The sequence below is a fragment of the Microtus pennsylvanicus genome, chromosome 12 (genome assembly GCF_037038515.1).
Source record: "Microtus pennsylvanicus isolate mMicPen1 chromosome 12, mMicPen1.hap1, whole genome shotgun sequence".
Classification (NCBI taxonomy): domain Eukaryota; kingdom Metazoa; phylum Chordata; class Mammalia; order Rodentia; family Cricetidae; genus Microtus; species Microtus pennsylvanicus.
Window position 1 is genome coordinate 18,256,214 of NC_134590.1, and position 17,629 is coordinate 18,273,842.

A 17,629-nucleotide genomic window follows, 5' to 3' on the forward strand; every position below is an offset into this window, starting at 1 on the left:
CTTTCCATTCCTCATGGGCACATAGAAACTCAGGGAGGAGTACGTTTTGCTTTTGCCTTTTTCTTTTTTGGTACTAACGACTGAACTTAGTACCTCATGCACACGAAGTAAGTGCTCTACCAGTGGCTAAAACACCTAGACTACCTTTTCCTCTCAAGTCACACAGTTAGTGAAAAGGCTAAGGCCGGAATTCATATTTTAATAACAGTCTGATTGTATTCCATTTCCATTCTTCAGCATTCATTATTTCCTAGGAAGTAATCCCAGTATAGCCATTCAACTTGACAACTTGACCAACATATTAGACAGAAATGCCTGCTCCATACTCTGCATTTTCTCAGGTTTGCTCCTGCCTGCAAGACCTACTTCTACTCTTACATTCTTCCCCTAACCCTCCACTCATGCCTACTCTCCTTTTCCACTTATTATCTTCTAGTATCATTGGGCTAAGATGTGTTTTCAGGAGACAATATTTAGAATAAGAGTAGGTATGTTTTAATTTCAAGGTTTATGCTCACTTATCCCATAACCATTTGTCCTGCCTACTCAAGCCTTTCTCTGTATCTCTGTTTTACACATTAAGAGGGATAAATATTTTATCATAGAGAAAAGCATATTCAGAGGGGGTGCCTGTCAGTGCATGGGAAGTGAGGAGTGAACTTATGATAATAAGCAGAAGCGGCACATCCTGTTGAATAAAAACAACTGTGACGTGAAATGGCCACAGGATTATGAAAATATCTGCCGCCTGTAGTCATGTTTATTGATAACTTACCAGATAAATGGAATTGTTTCTGATTTGTGAGGTTTCCCGGTCTCTGATTCTGGTCCACAAGCCATACTATTGGTTCAAGTTGTTTTTTTCAGACTTGTTTTACGAGTTAGGCTTTAATTACATGGGATTTCCTCCTTTGGCTTCAGGTACACACAGCACGAAAGAGTCACACAGTTGAGTGGGAATCTCAAAGCAGCTGGACACACAGAAGAAAGGACCTTGTCATTATTCAGGAGTAAGATGTTTAGGTAAGATCTCCTTTTGCCTCTGTAGCTTTCTTTACAAGTTTTGCTGTGCCTTAATGCATGTAAAGTACATAAATGTTTAAGAAATTTGGGTTGTAGAAAGCAATTACAGTCACTTCTCTGAAAACTTTAGTGAAACTGTTGGAGATTGTTTAAACATGACTGGTGTTGTTTAGGTAACATTCTTGGTTGTTTCTCTGTTTAGGGGGACTTTTTTTCAAACCAAATAAATAAACCAAAGAGAATGAAGTACTGTTACTACATTCTCTTTGAAGAAAGAAGTATTTTATTTCTCAAGTTTCAGTCTTCAAAAACTGGACTGTGATTATTAAAACATAGTCAGAAAAAAAACTTGCTCTGTTGCTTGAGAACGTTTTGAAGATTAAATGTTTTTATTTCTACTGGTGTCATAACCAGCTACTAAACGTGACATGAATCCTAAGGTTTTTTCCAAGAAAGCAAAGGCAAGATTTCTCTCTATTTTGTGCAATAATGCTATTTCTATTTTAGTAAGTATTGCTACTAATTAAGAAAACTGTCATTGCTCCAATTTTCCTTTTGGTTGATGTAAACTTATTTTCATAAACCTTTACACACGAAGCAAATCATCTCATAACCTGCCTTCAGATACTACTTAATTGGCAAACTTAGTTGATAAACTTAATACCAAGTTAACAACTTAGTTAGCATAATAAAAATCATTGCATTGTATATATTGTCCATAGGGCTTTTCTATCAGCACTGGAGAAATGACCCTACCTGGCAGGCTATACTAAAAGAGGATCAATTAAGGCAAGAATACTGTTTAGGTGTAAGTGCAGTTGAGTTGTGCTTTAATATTGGAACATCAGAAATAGAAGAATAAAAATCAAACCATATTTAATAACAAAACTCATGTATGATTAAATCTATTTGAGTATACCTATAGATAAGTAGGAAAAAGGTAGCAGCCTGTTTTTCAAACTTAAAAATATATTGTTTCACATTTGTCTTGGCATTTTGGTTTCCACAGATTGTACTTTTGACTATATTTTATTTCTTAAACAAGCTGTATCTACTGTAATCATTTTTCTTATTAACATGAAATATCTACAATCAATAATTATGTAAAACTGATGAAATTCTGAAATTTAAGACAGCATAATTTTGAAAGTACATTCCATCTGCCTGAGTAAAGTTTCGAACTCCCAGGGTATGGGGTTGGGGAAAGTATTCAAATGGCCTAGGGATTTCTTTTATTAAATTCCAATTGCCCAATTCTTCCAAATTCTCTGAGAAATCAGGGCATCAAGTAAGGTGGGCAAAAAAAGGAACAGATTTTTATCTTTTTTATACTTTTATTTTTATACTTTTTAAATAATTCTATGCAATTTTTACCTAAATTTAGATGTATATTCAGGTAATTATGAAATATTTCTGTTTGACAACAGGCTTTCTTGGCAGATTTATGTGCTCTCCTATACAAATTACACTCTCAGATTTCATCCAAGCTGCCATCTCCTAAAGGCTGCACACATGATTTGTTCATGTCTTTGTTCATGTTCTTGTCTCTGAGGACAGAAATCCTCATACAGGCCCTAGAACTTAAACAGCTACTTTATAAAAAATAATTGCTATTCGTTTAAGTTCTGTGGTTTTCCAGAATTTCATAGGTCTACCCAGAGTATTCATACCCACCAGATAGCATAAAAATCAAAAGATTAAGGTGGGGTTTAGAAAGCAGGATGAAGGTTTAGAAGTCGACAATCAGAGCACTGTTTAAAGAAAGATTTCAAATAAATAAGCATCCAATAAACAGGCAAGTCTTAGCAGAACCCATTCTTTCCTAATAAACCATATTTCCATTTTCCTTTCTTTTGTTACTATTTATGATACAATTAGCTGAATACAGAGACAGAACAAAGCTAGCCAGATGACTTACATTCTAATAAGATCCCAAAAGAACATGAGATAAATTGAAAATAGGATACATCAGGACCCCCCAAATGAGTTTTGCACCTTATCTATTGTTTCCACTCTGCTTTCTGAATTGTTGTTTTAGCTTGCAACATCCATGCTTAAACCTATGAATCATTAGGAAGAGGGTATATTGATTTATGAAAATTAGGCGGATAGGCACCAATATGTCTGTGTAATCATAGAGCCCATCTAATGTTGGGATGGGGAAGTGGTGATGTCATTATGAGACTCAGGAACATCAGCTCCAATTCATCATCTAGGATTATATATCTCATAGCAAATTATTTCATGTCTGTTGTAAATCTGACCACCAGAAACCACTCCCAAGGTAGTTCTTTAAAATTTCATTTTTTTATACCTGTAACTTAAGTTGATCTGAAACCCATGAAGTTTGTGGTTGGTTCCTCTAGGGTAAATCTGTTTAACTTTCACATTTCAAGGAACTGCGACAAACAAGCGTCATTCTCTGCCGGAATACCTATCATCAGTATAAAGACATATAGAACTAACTTCAGTTTAAAAAAAAATCCTTCTTTCCTCCACCATTTCTGTTTTGAACAAATCTCATTTCTCATCTCATCCCCTGAGTAGCAAAAATATCCAAAAACTTTTTTATAGGTATATGCATCTATCTTAATTTATTTCTATCATTTTTTTGCTTTTTAATATTTGTTATGAAATATATCATTATGAACTATAACACATATAAAGGCGAATTAAAGATGAGCACAGACAATGATAATATACTAATCGTATACATCAAAAACCTAGAAATGCATTTGAACATCTTTTAGCATAGAAAAATGAAAAATATTTGAGGACATATATTTTAGCATGATTTAAACATTATATACTACATGTAAGTATTGAAATATCATATGGCACCCTTTAAACAAATGAATTTTTCTCTTTATATATCTGTTAAAATAAAACAAATTAAAATCAAACACAAAATGAGCTATTCTAGTTTGAAAAATTTTAATATACATTTTAATTATATTCTTTCACCTCTCTACTCACTCAACTTCTTATTTTCTCTCTAAAAACAACACAAAACAAGTATCAAAGGTCAAAACCAACCAAACAAACAAACAAACAAACAAATAAAAACCAGTAAGACAAAAAGTATAAAAACAAAACATAAACACATACATGAAAATCATGGAGTCTGTTTTCTGTTGTCCAAATGTTCCTTAGACATGGGACCTCCCATGAAGTGCGGTTAGTATACCCAGTGACACTCCACTCAAAGAAACAGATGTTATCTTTCTCAGGGTCTATCAACTTGAAATGGCTTCTTGGTTACGGGTGGGACTTTGTGTACACTCCCTTTCCCAGTGCTGGGGTTCATCTGGTTTCAATAGTCCAGGTCTTGTTCACGCTGTCCCAGTCTCTGTGAATTAATGTATATCAATCTTGTTACATCTGGAAGACACTGTTTTTTGGAACCACCCATCACCTCTAGCTCTGACAATCCTTTTGCCTCCTCTTCTGCATATATCCCTGAGCCTTGAAGAAAAGGGTTTGATAAAGACATCTTCTTTAGGGCTGAGTAATCCAAAGTCAAAATGAACTATTTTTATAGAAAGCCCTTAACATACATTCAAAATATACATGGAATATTTATTCAACAGGTAAACAAATAAATGCAACATAATGTTTATAACACAGTTTTACTATACAGTAGTTTAAGCTAATAACTCAGATTCAAAGAAACAATACCTCAGAAAGGCTACATAATAGCAATATATGGGCACTGTTTGGCTTATTTTAAAAAGTAACAAAACACACTGTATTTAATTCATGAATAGCACAAGTATGCAATGGTCTTACAAACAAACCAAAAAGAAAGGCATTAAGTCTACTATGCATGGTTGACTATGGGATGGGAACAAGAAGCCAGACTGGAGATGAAACAATGAAATTTTACCTGTAATGTCTTATTTTTTTCACAAAAAAGAAAAAAAAAAGCTAAAGTGGCAAGATGTTAGTGGTTTTCTGTTCTGAATGCTGGTACAAGACACTTATATTGTGCAGTTATGCTGATTAAAGAGGGGCTTACTCATAATAACAATCTACAGAATCATTTCTAGGACATACAGTTAACACAAAATAATGGCATACTCCCAAAGTGATAGCTGTCTGTATAGTTAGAAAGTGCACATTGATGTGAGATAGTACAAACCTGATACTGGAAAGATTCAGCTCCTGATATGTCTGGGGTTAGATTAATAAATGAATTTACTTATAGTGAATTCTTTTAAACTGACAAAAGATTAAACAGTTAATATTTTAATGAGCAAAATAATGGTTTCTCAAAGACATGGACATTTTGAAAAATGAATTTATGACTATTCAAATATTTATTGAAAAAAATCTTTTGGTCATTTCCACAAATATACCATGTCCTCCAGCTTCCCCCTCTTCACCTTCCCCTGTGTAACTGCTGTCTGTGGATGATAACTTAATGCCCTTCATTTTTTTCATGATTTTCCATCATTGGGGCATATCCATAAAAACATAAGTTCTATCTGCATGCAATGTATAAAATGTGATAAAAAATTGTCTTGCAAAGTCTGTAATAGTGTATCCATGGTCATTGTTATAAGGATTAAATTGTACATGTGTCCTACAACTGACATATCCACCCTGAGCATTCCTGAACAGATTCTGTGGTACAAATGCACACGAGTCCTTTCAGGGCATATTTGTGCAAATTAATTGTCTGTGACGCAGTGTGTATGCTTGCATTTGCTAGTTCTTTTATCCCATTACAAATGATTTCTCATTAACACACTTCTGAAATAGCTCTTTGTTAGCTTTTCGTGATCATCTACTTTGCAAAGCATGATATCAATCTCCATGCTTATCTTACTTATAATCCCTCCGGAGCAGTTCATTACCACCTCCATATGTTTGTCCACTGAGTTTCTAAATTCCATTCTTTCTTAGTTTCTTTCTGATCCTACTGATCCACATCATTTCTCATTTTCCTGTCTCCAAATTCAGAGTGCTTTGGAGGACTAGTTCTCTTCTCCAGTTATATTTTCTATGTGGTACTGCCCATCCCGTGATTTTCATACTGTGTAAGCTGGTGGTCTTGAAGGCAATTAGTGGTCTGTGGAAAGCATAATCATTCATTGAAAAGCAAAATAGTTTTTTATTAAAAGTAAGCTTTAGTAGCATATGGCAAAAAAATCCATACTTAACTGTCTTATTTAATGACTCCTTTGTAGTACGTGTCTTATTATTTGTTATATTATACTTTATATACTCATCAGTTGAACAGAAGCCTATTCTTTTGAGTACCTACTTCATTTGAGAAACTGTTAGATACTAGATATTCATAATTATAATGTAAAAACCTGAGCCCTGTTCTTGCCTTATTTATTGGGAGAACAACTACTTAAAAATTAAATAATAAAACCACTGTCCAATTCTAATTATAGTAATGTCACCAGGGAAAATTTAAGGTCTTTGATTAATTAAGATTAATAGAAGCAACTGTTAAACGTGTATCGTGGAAGTTTTAGCAATATAAGGCAGTATTTATCAAAAATACCAATCCTAATGACTAAAAGATTAGTGACCGAAAAATTTATTTTAATTTTTGTTAGTAAGAAGACGCTGAAATGTGTATTGCCATGAAAACTATATCAATCTACATGTTTCTGGAATACTTTCCTGAACAAGTGTTATTTAAGCATGAACTTAAATGCATACAGAAGAGATCTCACTGTCATCTTCAGGCCAAATTAAAGATTTTGGGTTATATCGGAAGAGAAATGTAAAGCTAGCAAAGACTTGTGACTAGGAACATTATTCTGCTAGAGTGCTAGCATATGCTGTGGTTTGAAATTAAATGATCCCCAAAGAGAGTGACACTATTAGAAAGCGTGGCCATGTTGGAGGAATTGTGTCACTGTCCGAGTGGGCTTTGAGGTCTCCTATGCTCAAGCTATACCAGTGAGATAGTTCACTTCCTGACGCCTTAGATCAAGATGCAGCTCCTTCTCCATTCCCGGCTCCTTCTCCAGCACCACGTCAGTCTGCAACACCTCCATGTCCCACCGTGATGATAACGGACTAAACCTCTGAAACTACAAGCCACCCAATTAAATGTTTCCTTTATAAGAGTTGCCATGGCCATGGTGTCTCTTCACAGCAATAGAAACCCTGACCAAGACAGTATACACAGAGAACTCTGATTCCCTGTAGAGAAGATCCTTGTGGAATGACTCTATTGGTGAATGGAGCCCAGCTGAAGCCTGGTTCAGTATTAAAGAAAATGGCAAAGGGTGAATGTGGTGGAAGTAGAAGTAAAACTTGTGACTAGAAAGTAAATGTGCAGGGGGAGCAGTCTGAACACCAACCTGAAGCCAAGGGTGAGAGGAGTCTCGCATTTGACTATCAGAGTCTCCACATGAGTAACTTGGTTGATAGTGGGATCATTCAGTAAGAAAGAAAATTTGTTTTGAAAGGGTAAGGGAAGGTTGTGAGTGCTAGAAAGAATATGATGAATACTTCTTCTTGGAAATACTGATGCCAAATGCCAAGTGGAGATGACAGCTGGACATTACAGTTAAGAAATTATGGCTAGGTCTGTCTTTTATAAAATACCACCTTTGGTTATCCTTGTCTATCTGAATCCTGAATGTAGATTTTTGAGCAACACAACCAGATTGTTTGAAAGTGTGTGGATGGAGAATTTTCAATTTCTAAGCTCCTTCTGCTTTTATACGCGTGATTGATTTAAATTGCAATCAAAACTGTCTGAATTAGATCAACTAGAGAAAAATAAACAGAGCATGAAACAACACTAAGTAAGATGAAGCAACTAGAAAAGGGTATTTAAGAGATTGAGAGAGAAATAGGAGAAAGAAGAGAGTATTTTAGAGAACGACAGCTTTGTGAACCTTTCGTTCTCAGTCTACGCTGAACAACAGAGTGCCAATGACTCTAATAAAGAGAGGACCACAGAGTACACTTCAGTGTCGGATTTCTAAGGTTATTTGAATATGGTGTCCCTATGTTACCTCTCTTTCCACTCACTGTTAGGAAGTGTGGCATAAAGGCAGAGTGGGTGAGGCTTTGCCTCCATCACAGCCTGCGCAGACTCACTTAGTAAAAACACAGGATGAGGTGGTAGAAAACAATCCAGCCAGTCCTGCATTTTGTTGTTGTTGTTGTTTGGCTTTTTGTTTTAATTATCCTAAACCCTACTACAGGGCCAACCAAGAACCAAATACTGTCTACTTAGTTCCTTAGCAAAACTGTAACTCCTTTATCTTTATATAACTTCAAGTTCAGTCTCACTGTCTCTACTTAACAGTAAGGAAATTAAGAGGTTAGAGACTTCCTAGGTTCACAGAACAGGTAAATGACAAAAGCTGCATGTGAATCTAGTTAGCTCAGACTCAGTCTAGGTTCTTAAGTACTATAATGTCTACCTTCCTTCAGCTCCTGTCAAGCTTACAGTCTAGTACACGACAGTTGAAGGATGGAAAGACTAGTAACTGGCATGTGAGCAGACAGACATGTTTTCCTTGTTTAAGTAGCATACAAAGTTAGCATTATAAATAAAATATGTTTCAGCAGATTCTTCTCCCCAGCTACTATTATATACTCCTCTTGAAACTGTAATGTTGACAAAGTTGGGGAGCCTGTCCTAGAGGTGAGAGCATCTACTTCATGGAAAGGTCATGGAACTGAGGAAGTTCCTTCAATGCAAAGGAATGAAGTGAGAAGTAAATATGATTTTCACCAGAAACCTCAAGGATTCTTTGTTTAAATGATGAGGAAGAATAATGAGATCCATAGAAGGGATTTTCTATGTGCCAAGCAGACGTACTGATCATAGTTTTCCCCCAAGACCCCATGAAAACTGCTTCCCAGGATAAAGTAACATCACACAGCATCTCTCGTAAGCTCCAAGAAAGGACATCTTTTGCAAAGGCCTCAGAACCTTTGCTGCATAAACCATGGAATTCTGCAAATTTCATTGTGAGCAGAATCGTCATGAGAAAATGATTTAGAGAAACCCAGTTTTTTCCTCTGCTTTTGAAAACAATACAAGATGACACTTTAAAATCCATTCATGAAAGTAAATATTACTCAAAAGCATTTGAAATAGCTAATCTTAGGCATGGTCAACGATTCACTATAAGTGACCATTTAGTTTTGCCTATGAGAACAATGGCCATTTATTGGATAGAATAATTAAACAAAATTAGCCGTGACAAATACAAATGGGAATTCCTCCCATTTGTCTCCTCCCTAATTTATATGTACTAAATATTGGTCAGATGTTCTGTAAGAATGGTGCCAATACATTTCTACCATCTCCCTTGAAATATATATATATATATATATATATATATATATATATATATTATATTTTAAAGTATTATGTTACTTTAAGCTCTTTGTCCATCAATTTTCACAACTAATATTTATACATGTAATGATCTATTTTATCTGCACTCCTCCTACCCCATCATTCATGGCATTTCACTTACCGTCTCTCCATTCCTGACCCCCACATTTTTAAATGAATTTTAAGTGTCTGCAATATATCCTTATATTCAAATTAAGCAAGATTATTATTTTGACAATTATCAAGAACATCTTAATATTTAGGTCTATATATAGCAATCAAGTTAATCATTGGAGAATACACACATTTGCAGCAATATTACCTGTACACATTCAGAGTACCGATTCCTCATCTCTTTGGTACATATTGTAGAAACAGTAACGGATGGAAAATAATACAAACTTCATCACTATGACCTGGACATAACCATACCTTCTTTTTTTCTGTAAATATTAAATTATACATCGCTGTATATTAGGGTGAACATATTTTAATGGAGCAATAAAGTAAGAGTTTGAACATTTTGTAGTTATCCAAGAGTAGAAGGTTGGCTATTAGATGGCTTTAAGAGACAGAGAACTCAGGTGTATCAATAAAATCTCTTTATTCTATCTTTGAACTTCTGTAGCCTAATTGCTTCAAAACTCCTTTTAAAATAATGTAATACAGAGAAATATATAGACCTAAATAAAATCAATAAAATGAAAAGTTATTTAAAAATGGCTAAGCTTGTATCATGTAATACAGAAGTCTGCCACTTGTGGTTATTAAAATCAAAATTAATTGTCATGAAAAAAGTAATACTTGTACATAATTTGGAAGCTTTGTACATAATTCGGAAATGAAGTGTCTTACATCCAGAGTCACTAACTTAAATTATGCATTTTAGCAAATAAATATACATTAAAATTTAGTAAGAGTCATATGAAATGACAGCTTTACAAAGCTTTAAAATAGCTGCCAGAGTCTGTAATATAGAGATAGAGATGTATAAGGAAAAATCTTGCGTATTTAGATATGAATAAACACGTCCTCTAAGCCAGGTGCAGTGTTTTTCTCTCCTCCCTTTGGCAAGTCAGTAAGTATTCAAAGTAGAACTTTCCCAAGCTCTAAGAACACTTTGCATTTTTAAAATGTTAGGTCCTTCTAATATAAATGTTTCTGTGCTCAGATAAGTTTGAGAACAAACGTGTCTCATTAATTCAGAGGCAGGAGGGAAGAAACAGAGTTGAGGGATAGTCAAAGGATGGCAGCCGTTCTGCCGTCAGCACCTGGGTGCTATTGTGAGTCTTTGATTCTCTACAGTGTTTCCTCCATTCTGACATGCGACAGGTGAAGGAAATACGTGCACCTTTGGAGGTTTTACTGGGTTCATGAGCATTCACTCATGAACTGTTTGTAACTCCACCCAGTAAAAGAAACTGCAAGTGAGTGGGAGGACCATTATCATAAGAGTTAAGAGCTTCACATTGTGTAAGGAAACAAGCAAGTGATGCTTTCACTGTTCTGGGTAACAAATTGCTCCCTCCCTTATTTAGTATCTCTTGTAGAGCTGTTACCTGCCAGCTGGCATTGAGTGCTGAACTGAAAGGGTTCCTGAAGCTCAGTCCACCTTCACTGTCAATTACTTACAGAAACCTTGAAAATTTTAGTATTGCAATTTTCAACAATTGCTAAAAGATAAATTTTAATTTTATATATCTTTGGTCTCTAATACAACTTTATATATGCAACTCTCGCCAAAATCAGATTTCAGAAGTCTTATTCCAAAAGTATTCAGTATATTAATTTCCAAAAGAAGTGTTTTGGTAAATAAATATCATGTTATGAATATTCATAATTTCCAAATAGCAGGAAGATGAGGTTGATATCTGTAAAGGTGAGAGAACATCTTTCTAAAAATAAAAGTAAGCAAAAAATAAGACGTATCTATTTGAAAACTAAATCCAGATAGAAAGAATATTTGATGTATCTTCGGAAACAAGCAAGAGACAAATCTTCAACAAAGTAGTTATTATTTGCTTTGAAACTTGGCAGACTTCGTGTGTTTATCAAGGCTATACTTTCAAGAATTCAGAAATACAATATTAACATTGTACAACAGCGCCCTCTAGAGTTTATGCTTTGCTCTCTTCGACTAAACAATCAGGATATAAGACAGCCTGTGTCAGGACTTTCGGAGCATTAGAACAAGTTCTTTGACAACAATAGAGACGATGAGGTCATTGCTTCCATCACATTAAAAACGCATAATAACTGCAGCTGAGGAGGTGGCTCAGTGGCTAAGCGTTTGCCAAAGAAGCGTCAGCTTCAGACATCTGGTTCCCAGTGCCCAAGTGAAAGCCTGGTTGGCACAGGGCTGACAGTAATTTCACCATCGGAAGCAGAGACAGGCGATGTCCAGGACAAGTTGACCAGCTAGACTAGCAGGAACTCCGAAACTTCAGGTTCCTTGAAAGACTGACTCTATATGTAAGATGTAGAGTTATAGAGAAACTCACACAAAGTTGGTTTTGATTTTCCATACATATGCATGCACCCCAACTCATTTTCACCCATACATGTGAGCACAAATATACATACCAAACTCACATACAATGCAACAATATCTATGACTTCTAGATAAATCTAAATGAAATACCAGCATCTTAAAGTTTCTGTTTCTGTTGGCAGTGTTGCTTTCAGATCACCTAAGCAAGCTTTGTTTAATGGTACAGCCCCTTTGTCATAGCAATACTATGTCCATTTGCATACAGAAGATTTGTGGTATCACCTATGGACACAAGGACCCACCGTTTGTGCACCATATTCCCATCAAAGATGGGCTTCTTAGAAAAGCAAATGCACATTGCAATAGATCAGTAAGAAAAAAACAGATCTTAAAATCATTAACTGACTTGTCACTGAAATAGTGAGTGGTCTTAAATATCTTCTATGAACAAATATAAGAATGACTCTACAATAAATTATACCACATGTTGAATGAGAGGCGACTTGGAAATTCTTATGAAGCTATGTCCGTCAATATTCTTCAGTAGTCCACAACATCCTCCCAGATAAACCATCTGCTAGGTGAGGCGTAAGTTACAACATGATAGTTAGATAGAAAGATAGACAGACAGACAGATGACATGTTTCTCCTTGGTCTAAAATATCATAAATAACAAAGTCACAAACAAGTTTCTGGACATTTTTATTTCTCAGATGATGGCTAAATAGCCGTATCAGACTCATGAAAGACCTGCCCTTTCCTAAACAGAAACAGAGGAGGTGTGGATTGAGAGTGGGAACAATAAATAATTTTATTTAAAAGAAGAAAACTGCACCATAATTCTGATTTCAAGAGGAAGAATGTTTATGTTTCTTTGACTAAGCCTTTCACAGCTAGGAATATCTTGTCTTCCAGCTTATTATCACCAGAAGGGGGACAGAACAATACCATGACTGTATTGATGTGCTAATATATGACATGCTACAATGGCCCCTCATCTCTGTATTATTATTATTATTTCAAAATTCCATGGTTGAGGCTAGAAAAATAACTTGGTGGTCAAGAGAACTTGCTGCTCTTTTAAAAAACCCAGGTTCAGAATCCAGAGTTCTCATGCTGGTGGTTCCATGGGCTCTGATGCCCTCTTCTGACCTCTACAGGCAAAGTACTCACATATGTAAAATAAAACAAATTCCTGAATAAAGATGTATCTTTGGTATATGTGGTATTCCTTAGCCATCTTTCAATATCAGAAGTGAATTGTTCTTTACATTTTTCTGAACGCTTTTGAACTGGTTGACTATTACAAATCAGAGCAATTGACCTTGTCTTTTTCTTGTGCTGTGCATACTACGTTGCACCCATCAACCATGGGTTCATGCTCTTGAAACAGAACGCCATGCCTTCAATTAAATTGCTGAGTTTGATGAAGAGATATTTGAAGTTGATGTAGAAATTGACAATCTACAACTGTTAATATCCAACCGGAATATCCATTTTGGAATGGATGATGAAGGAGATGATGAACCTGTTCCTTTACCACCAGATACAACAATTCTTAATAAAATTAAAAAGTCATTCAAGTGGTACAGCGCTCCCAAGGATGTTCCTCCTCCTCCCCCTGGCAGTGTTGGGAACAAAGAAAAGCAGACTAGTAATATACCTGTTTGGGACCAAGAAGTCATGAAAGTTGACTAAGGAACACGTTTTCAACTTACTCTGCTGCCACCTCTTTAGACATCAAAGGTTAGTGATGTCACCTGCAAGACTGTTGCCAACGTGAGTGAAAAACCTGAAATACATAACATGCTGTACTGGAGAAGGAAGCCCAGAAACACAAAGGCAACCTTGATGTGAGGAGAAGTACCATGCCTGGCACTGTAGCTCTAGAAGGATTGATTGTTCCTGCAGGTCATGCTGCTGTGTTTATAATTGTCACTGCTAGAGGACAATCGACAAACACATTTGCACATGGTTGTGGCAGCCCAGCCTGGTCCTCACTACATAGAGTTCCAGCACAGGTCAGTTCCGCAGCTGCTTTTTTCCTGCTATGCATCAAAGTTTCTCTTTTATTTTTATTGTTGTTTTTTTTTTACTACGAATAAAACTGAACTGTGCTTTCTTGACAAGAAGTGGATTAAAATCCCTAAAAGGCTCTCCTTCTCTCTTTAAACCAATGTCTGCCTAGTTCATTGTAAATAAGACCACTTATTGTAAGTATTTTGTCATAGAATTAACAAAGAATGATTCCTATCCCTTCATCAGAAACAAGAAAAGGACAAGCTGAAGTCTGAGTGGGGTTGTTAGGATGTGTTCCGGCCTCTGGAGCCAGTCTACATCACAGTTGCTACATAGCTGGGTTCCCTTAACTGGCCTTGAGAACCTGTTTTGTCTTTGTTATCTTAATTTTTAACCTCCTCAGCTTTGTATGTTGTCTAGAGATTTAGTCTACCACCTGGTTTGTGGGGTTGTATTTTGTTTTTGCTTTTTAGAGGGGGAATGGGGATGTAACTAAACAATTTGCTAGCTTTTCAACCTAAAAAGACACTTTAAAAGGAGAAGAAAAACCAGAGCAGCGGGATGCTGTCTTCTTAAATAAAGGCATTACTCATGCGTTAGTAGGAAATTAGAAAGCTTACCCTCGCCTTTAAGGAATTTCTAAAGCAATATAAGGAAGCGCACAATGAAATAAGCAAATTGTATAAGCTGCAGTGAGCCTCAGTTCTCTGCAGAATAGTAAACTACAATTTTAAGTAGGGTGGTTACAAAGAACTTACTGAGAAGTCAAATGAACATTGTCTTAAAGAAGGCCAGCGTGCTCTGGGTAAAGTGAAGGTCAAAGTCCCCAAGCTAAGGAGTGCCTAGTGTGCCTAGCCAGGATGCCCAGAGGGCTGAAGCAGAACACTAAAGTGAAGTAGGAAATGACATCAGAATTATAAGGAAATACAGGGCTGTATCAGAAACTCCTTGATGTAGTGACTCTCCAGAGAACTAAGAATTAAGAGGGAAAAGCATGACAAGATAAATATCCAGATCTTTCCAAGATACCTGATAAACAGAGTTACATCAAAAGATTTATTGTTGGAGAAACTAGAGGTATTAAAACATGCAAAATAAAGCAAGAAAAGCTTGTGGCATTCAGCAGGATGCCTTTAGTGGAATGACCAGTATAGACCATCGATGATCTAGTTTTGTTCCCAGAACATCTCACTTAATTCAATATTTCTTTCCATTTCTTTTTATCCAGCCTCCTCCCCCGTTTATTTTTGGTGACGAGGAGAAATTACTACAAAAATAGCTCCCATTTGAATAAAACAAATAGGAATGAGTGTCCAGCCTATAGCTAAGAACTAGCAGGGGGAAAAAATCTATGCAAAATTAAACATTTACCTTAGGCTCGTTCTATCATGCCCTAAGTGCATGAGATAATCCCATCCTGACTGACGGTTTAATGATGCAGGTGTGGTCCTCCGTTCCACTGTTTAAATAACCACATACCTAAGCACGGAGCGTGAACATTTAGTTTATTTTCCTTCATCATTATAAGTTATATTAAGAATTAGCATTTGCTAGTAAAACCTTAGACCAAACTTCATAGTTCCTTCATTTCCATTGGTAAGTCACAGTAAAGTTTCATTTATCCTGGATCACGGATCACTAAAATTCTAGTCTCATGCGCAAAATGCTGTGTTTTTAAATATTAATTCCTGGCTGCCTAAATTTTCTACACACACTATCATAAATGAACATTGTTTGTATGTGTTACTGGCCACTTCCATCTAGAAGCTTATATCACAGAATTTATATTTTTAATCAAATTATTTTTAATGTAGTCGGATTTGGCTTCCAATACTCTTTTTCAAAACTTAAGCCTTAACTCCAAGATAAGAAGGCATAAAAGATACTTTCTGTTCTAAGACCATCTCAGCCTAGACTCACAGTGGTGAGTGTAGTTTACAATATCGCTTTATTTAATAATTGTTTTACAGGTCGAGGGTATATCCCTCAAAATGAAGAATGCAGAGCTAAGGAGATAGCTCTGTGGGTAAGGGCTTGCTGTGAAAACAAGAGAATCTGAGTTCAAATCTCTAGCACCTGCTTAAAGTCAGGCATGGCCACAAGTATTTCAATGCTGAAGGGGAAGACAAGTGAATCTCAGGAGTTTGCTGGCCAGCGTAGTAAAAATGCTAAGGTTCAGGGGCTGGAGAGATGGCTCAGAGGTTAAGAGAATTGCCTGTTCTTCCAGAGGTCCTGAGTTCAACTCCCAGCAACCACATGGTGGCTAACAACCATCTGTAATAGGGACTGGTGCCCTCTTCCGGCCTGCAGGCATACACACAGACAGAATATTGTATACATAATAAATAAATAAATGAATGTAAAAAAAATGCTAAGGTTCAGGTTCAATGAAAGACTCCATGCAGAATGATAGAGGGAAGCACCTGCAGTCCTCCTCTGGTCTCCACACGGGCACTAATGGGTGTGTGTACCTGCACACATGCATCAGATGATTATACATGCGCAACGCAACACTTTTCTTTAACTAGGATGCAACAAAATATTCTCTTAACTGCTATAAAGTACCCTGGAACACATTTCTATCATATAATAAAATAATAATGGTATTATAATGTGGAAGAGCATGCCAAAAGAACCTTCCAGAACACAAAAATAATTCATGCAAAACAAGAACTACCTAAAAAGTGTATCCTGTGCATCAAATAGAAGGCACTTATTTCCCTCCTAGGAGTAAAGCAATTTGTCTATTGTGATCATACACTGAATTCCATAAATCCAAAATAACCAGCCTACGAGGCAGCAGGACTTAATTTCCAAGGTTCACAGGCAACAAGTATTCATTAGCCATCAACAACTCGCCTCTCCTTAACCTCCTCCAGTCTTCTTCTCCTACACATGTGCGTGTACACACACACACACACACATAAGTGAACACGCGCACAAACACATATACAGGGTAGTCTTTTGTATCTTTATGAGGTTAATCCTCCCAGTAGCAACTCCTTCGTTGCTATCTAGCTGTGCATTTTGAACATTGTTCTGCATTGTTATGTGTAGCTGTGCATTTTGAACAATGTTCTCCACTGCTAAGTAGTTGGAACGGTGTATAAAATGTGTGGCTTTCCCGTGGAAGACCGAGGGATAAAGTGAACCCTATGCTCCCTGCCAAGCTGGCTGCTTCAGAGTGAAGCCACATTCAGCTTAAAGGACACCCCTATAAGGAGTTGTCTTTTCCTGGTTATCCCAAAATATATAGGCCCTCACACTTCCTGCCTCTGTATGTTTAAGTTGTATAGAGCAGCTTACATCATCAAGAAAAATAAATGAACTTAAATGCAACTCAAGATAAAAAGAAATAAGAATATAAATCATTAAAAGATAATAAGAGATTTTAACACAAAGTGATAGGGATGTTTTCATTCTGTCGGGGGCCAGCCTCAACAAAAATGCCCTCTTCCAGAGTGGAGGCATGGGAATTTAGAAATATAGTAAAGAATACAAAGATGCAAACGAAAATAATAAAGCATAGAAACATATAAGATAGTATCGTGAGGGAATTTTTCAGTGAGTACTGAAAATTCACCTGTGTTTAATTTCCAACTGGTTAATACACACCTGACCTTAAAACATAGGAGTAAAACAAAAGACTGCATTAACATACAAATTGAAAGTCAGGGGCTACGTTCATCACTCAAACCCTAGACTCACACCCTAGACCAAACACTCTGTAGGCAAACCACTCCCTGGGTGGAATCCCAAGTTAT

General features: G+C 36.3%; 1 protein-coding gene across 1 annotated transcript in view; it reads left to right on the forward strand.

The window, feature by feature from the left end:
• Positions 1 to 739: 739 nt before the first annotated feature.
• Tmprss11d (transmembrane serine protease 11D) overlaps positions 740 to 17,629 on the forward strand; it is a 54,856-nt gene continuing 37,966 nt past the window's right edge. Inside the window, exon 1 of the mRNA XM_075943405.1 lies at positions 740 to 1,023. Coding sequence (XP_075799520.1) covers positions 1,016 to 1,023 — 8 coding nt within the window. The 5' untranslated portion in view covers positions 740 to 1,015. The remainder of the gene's footprint in view (positions 1,024 to 17,629) is intronic.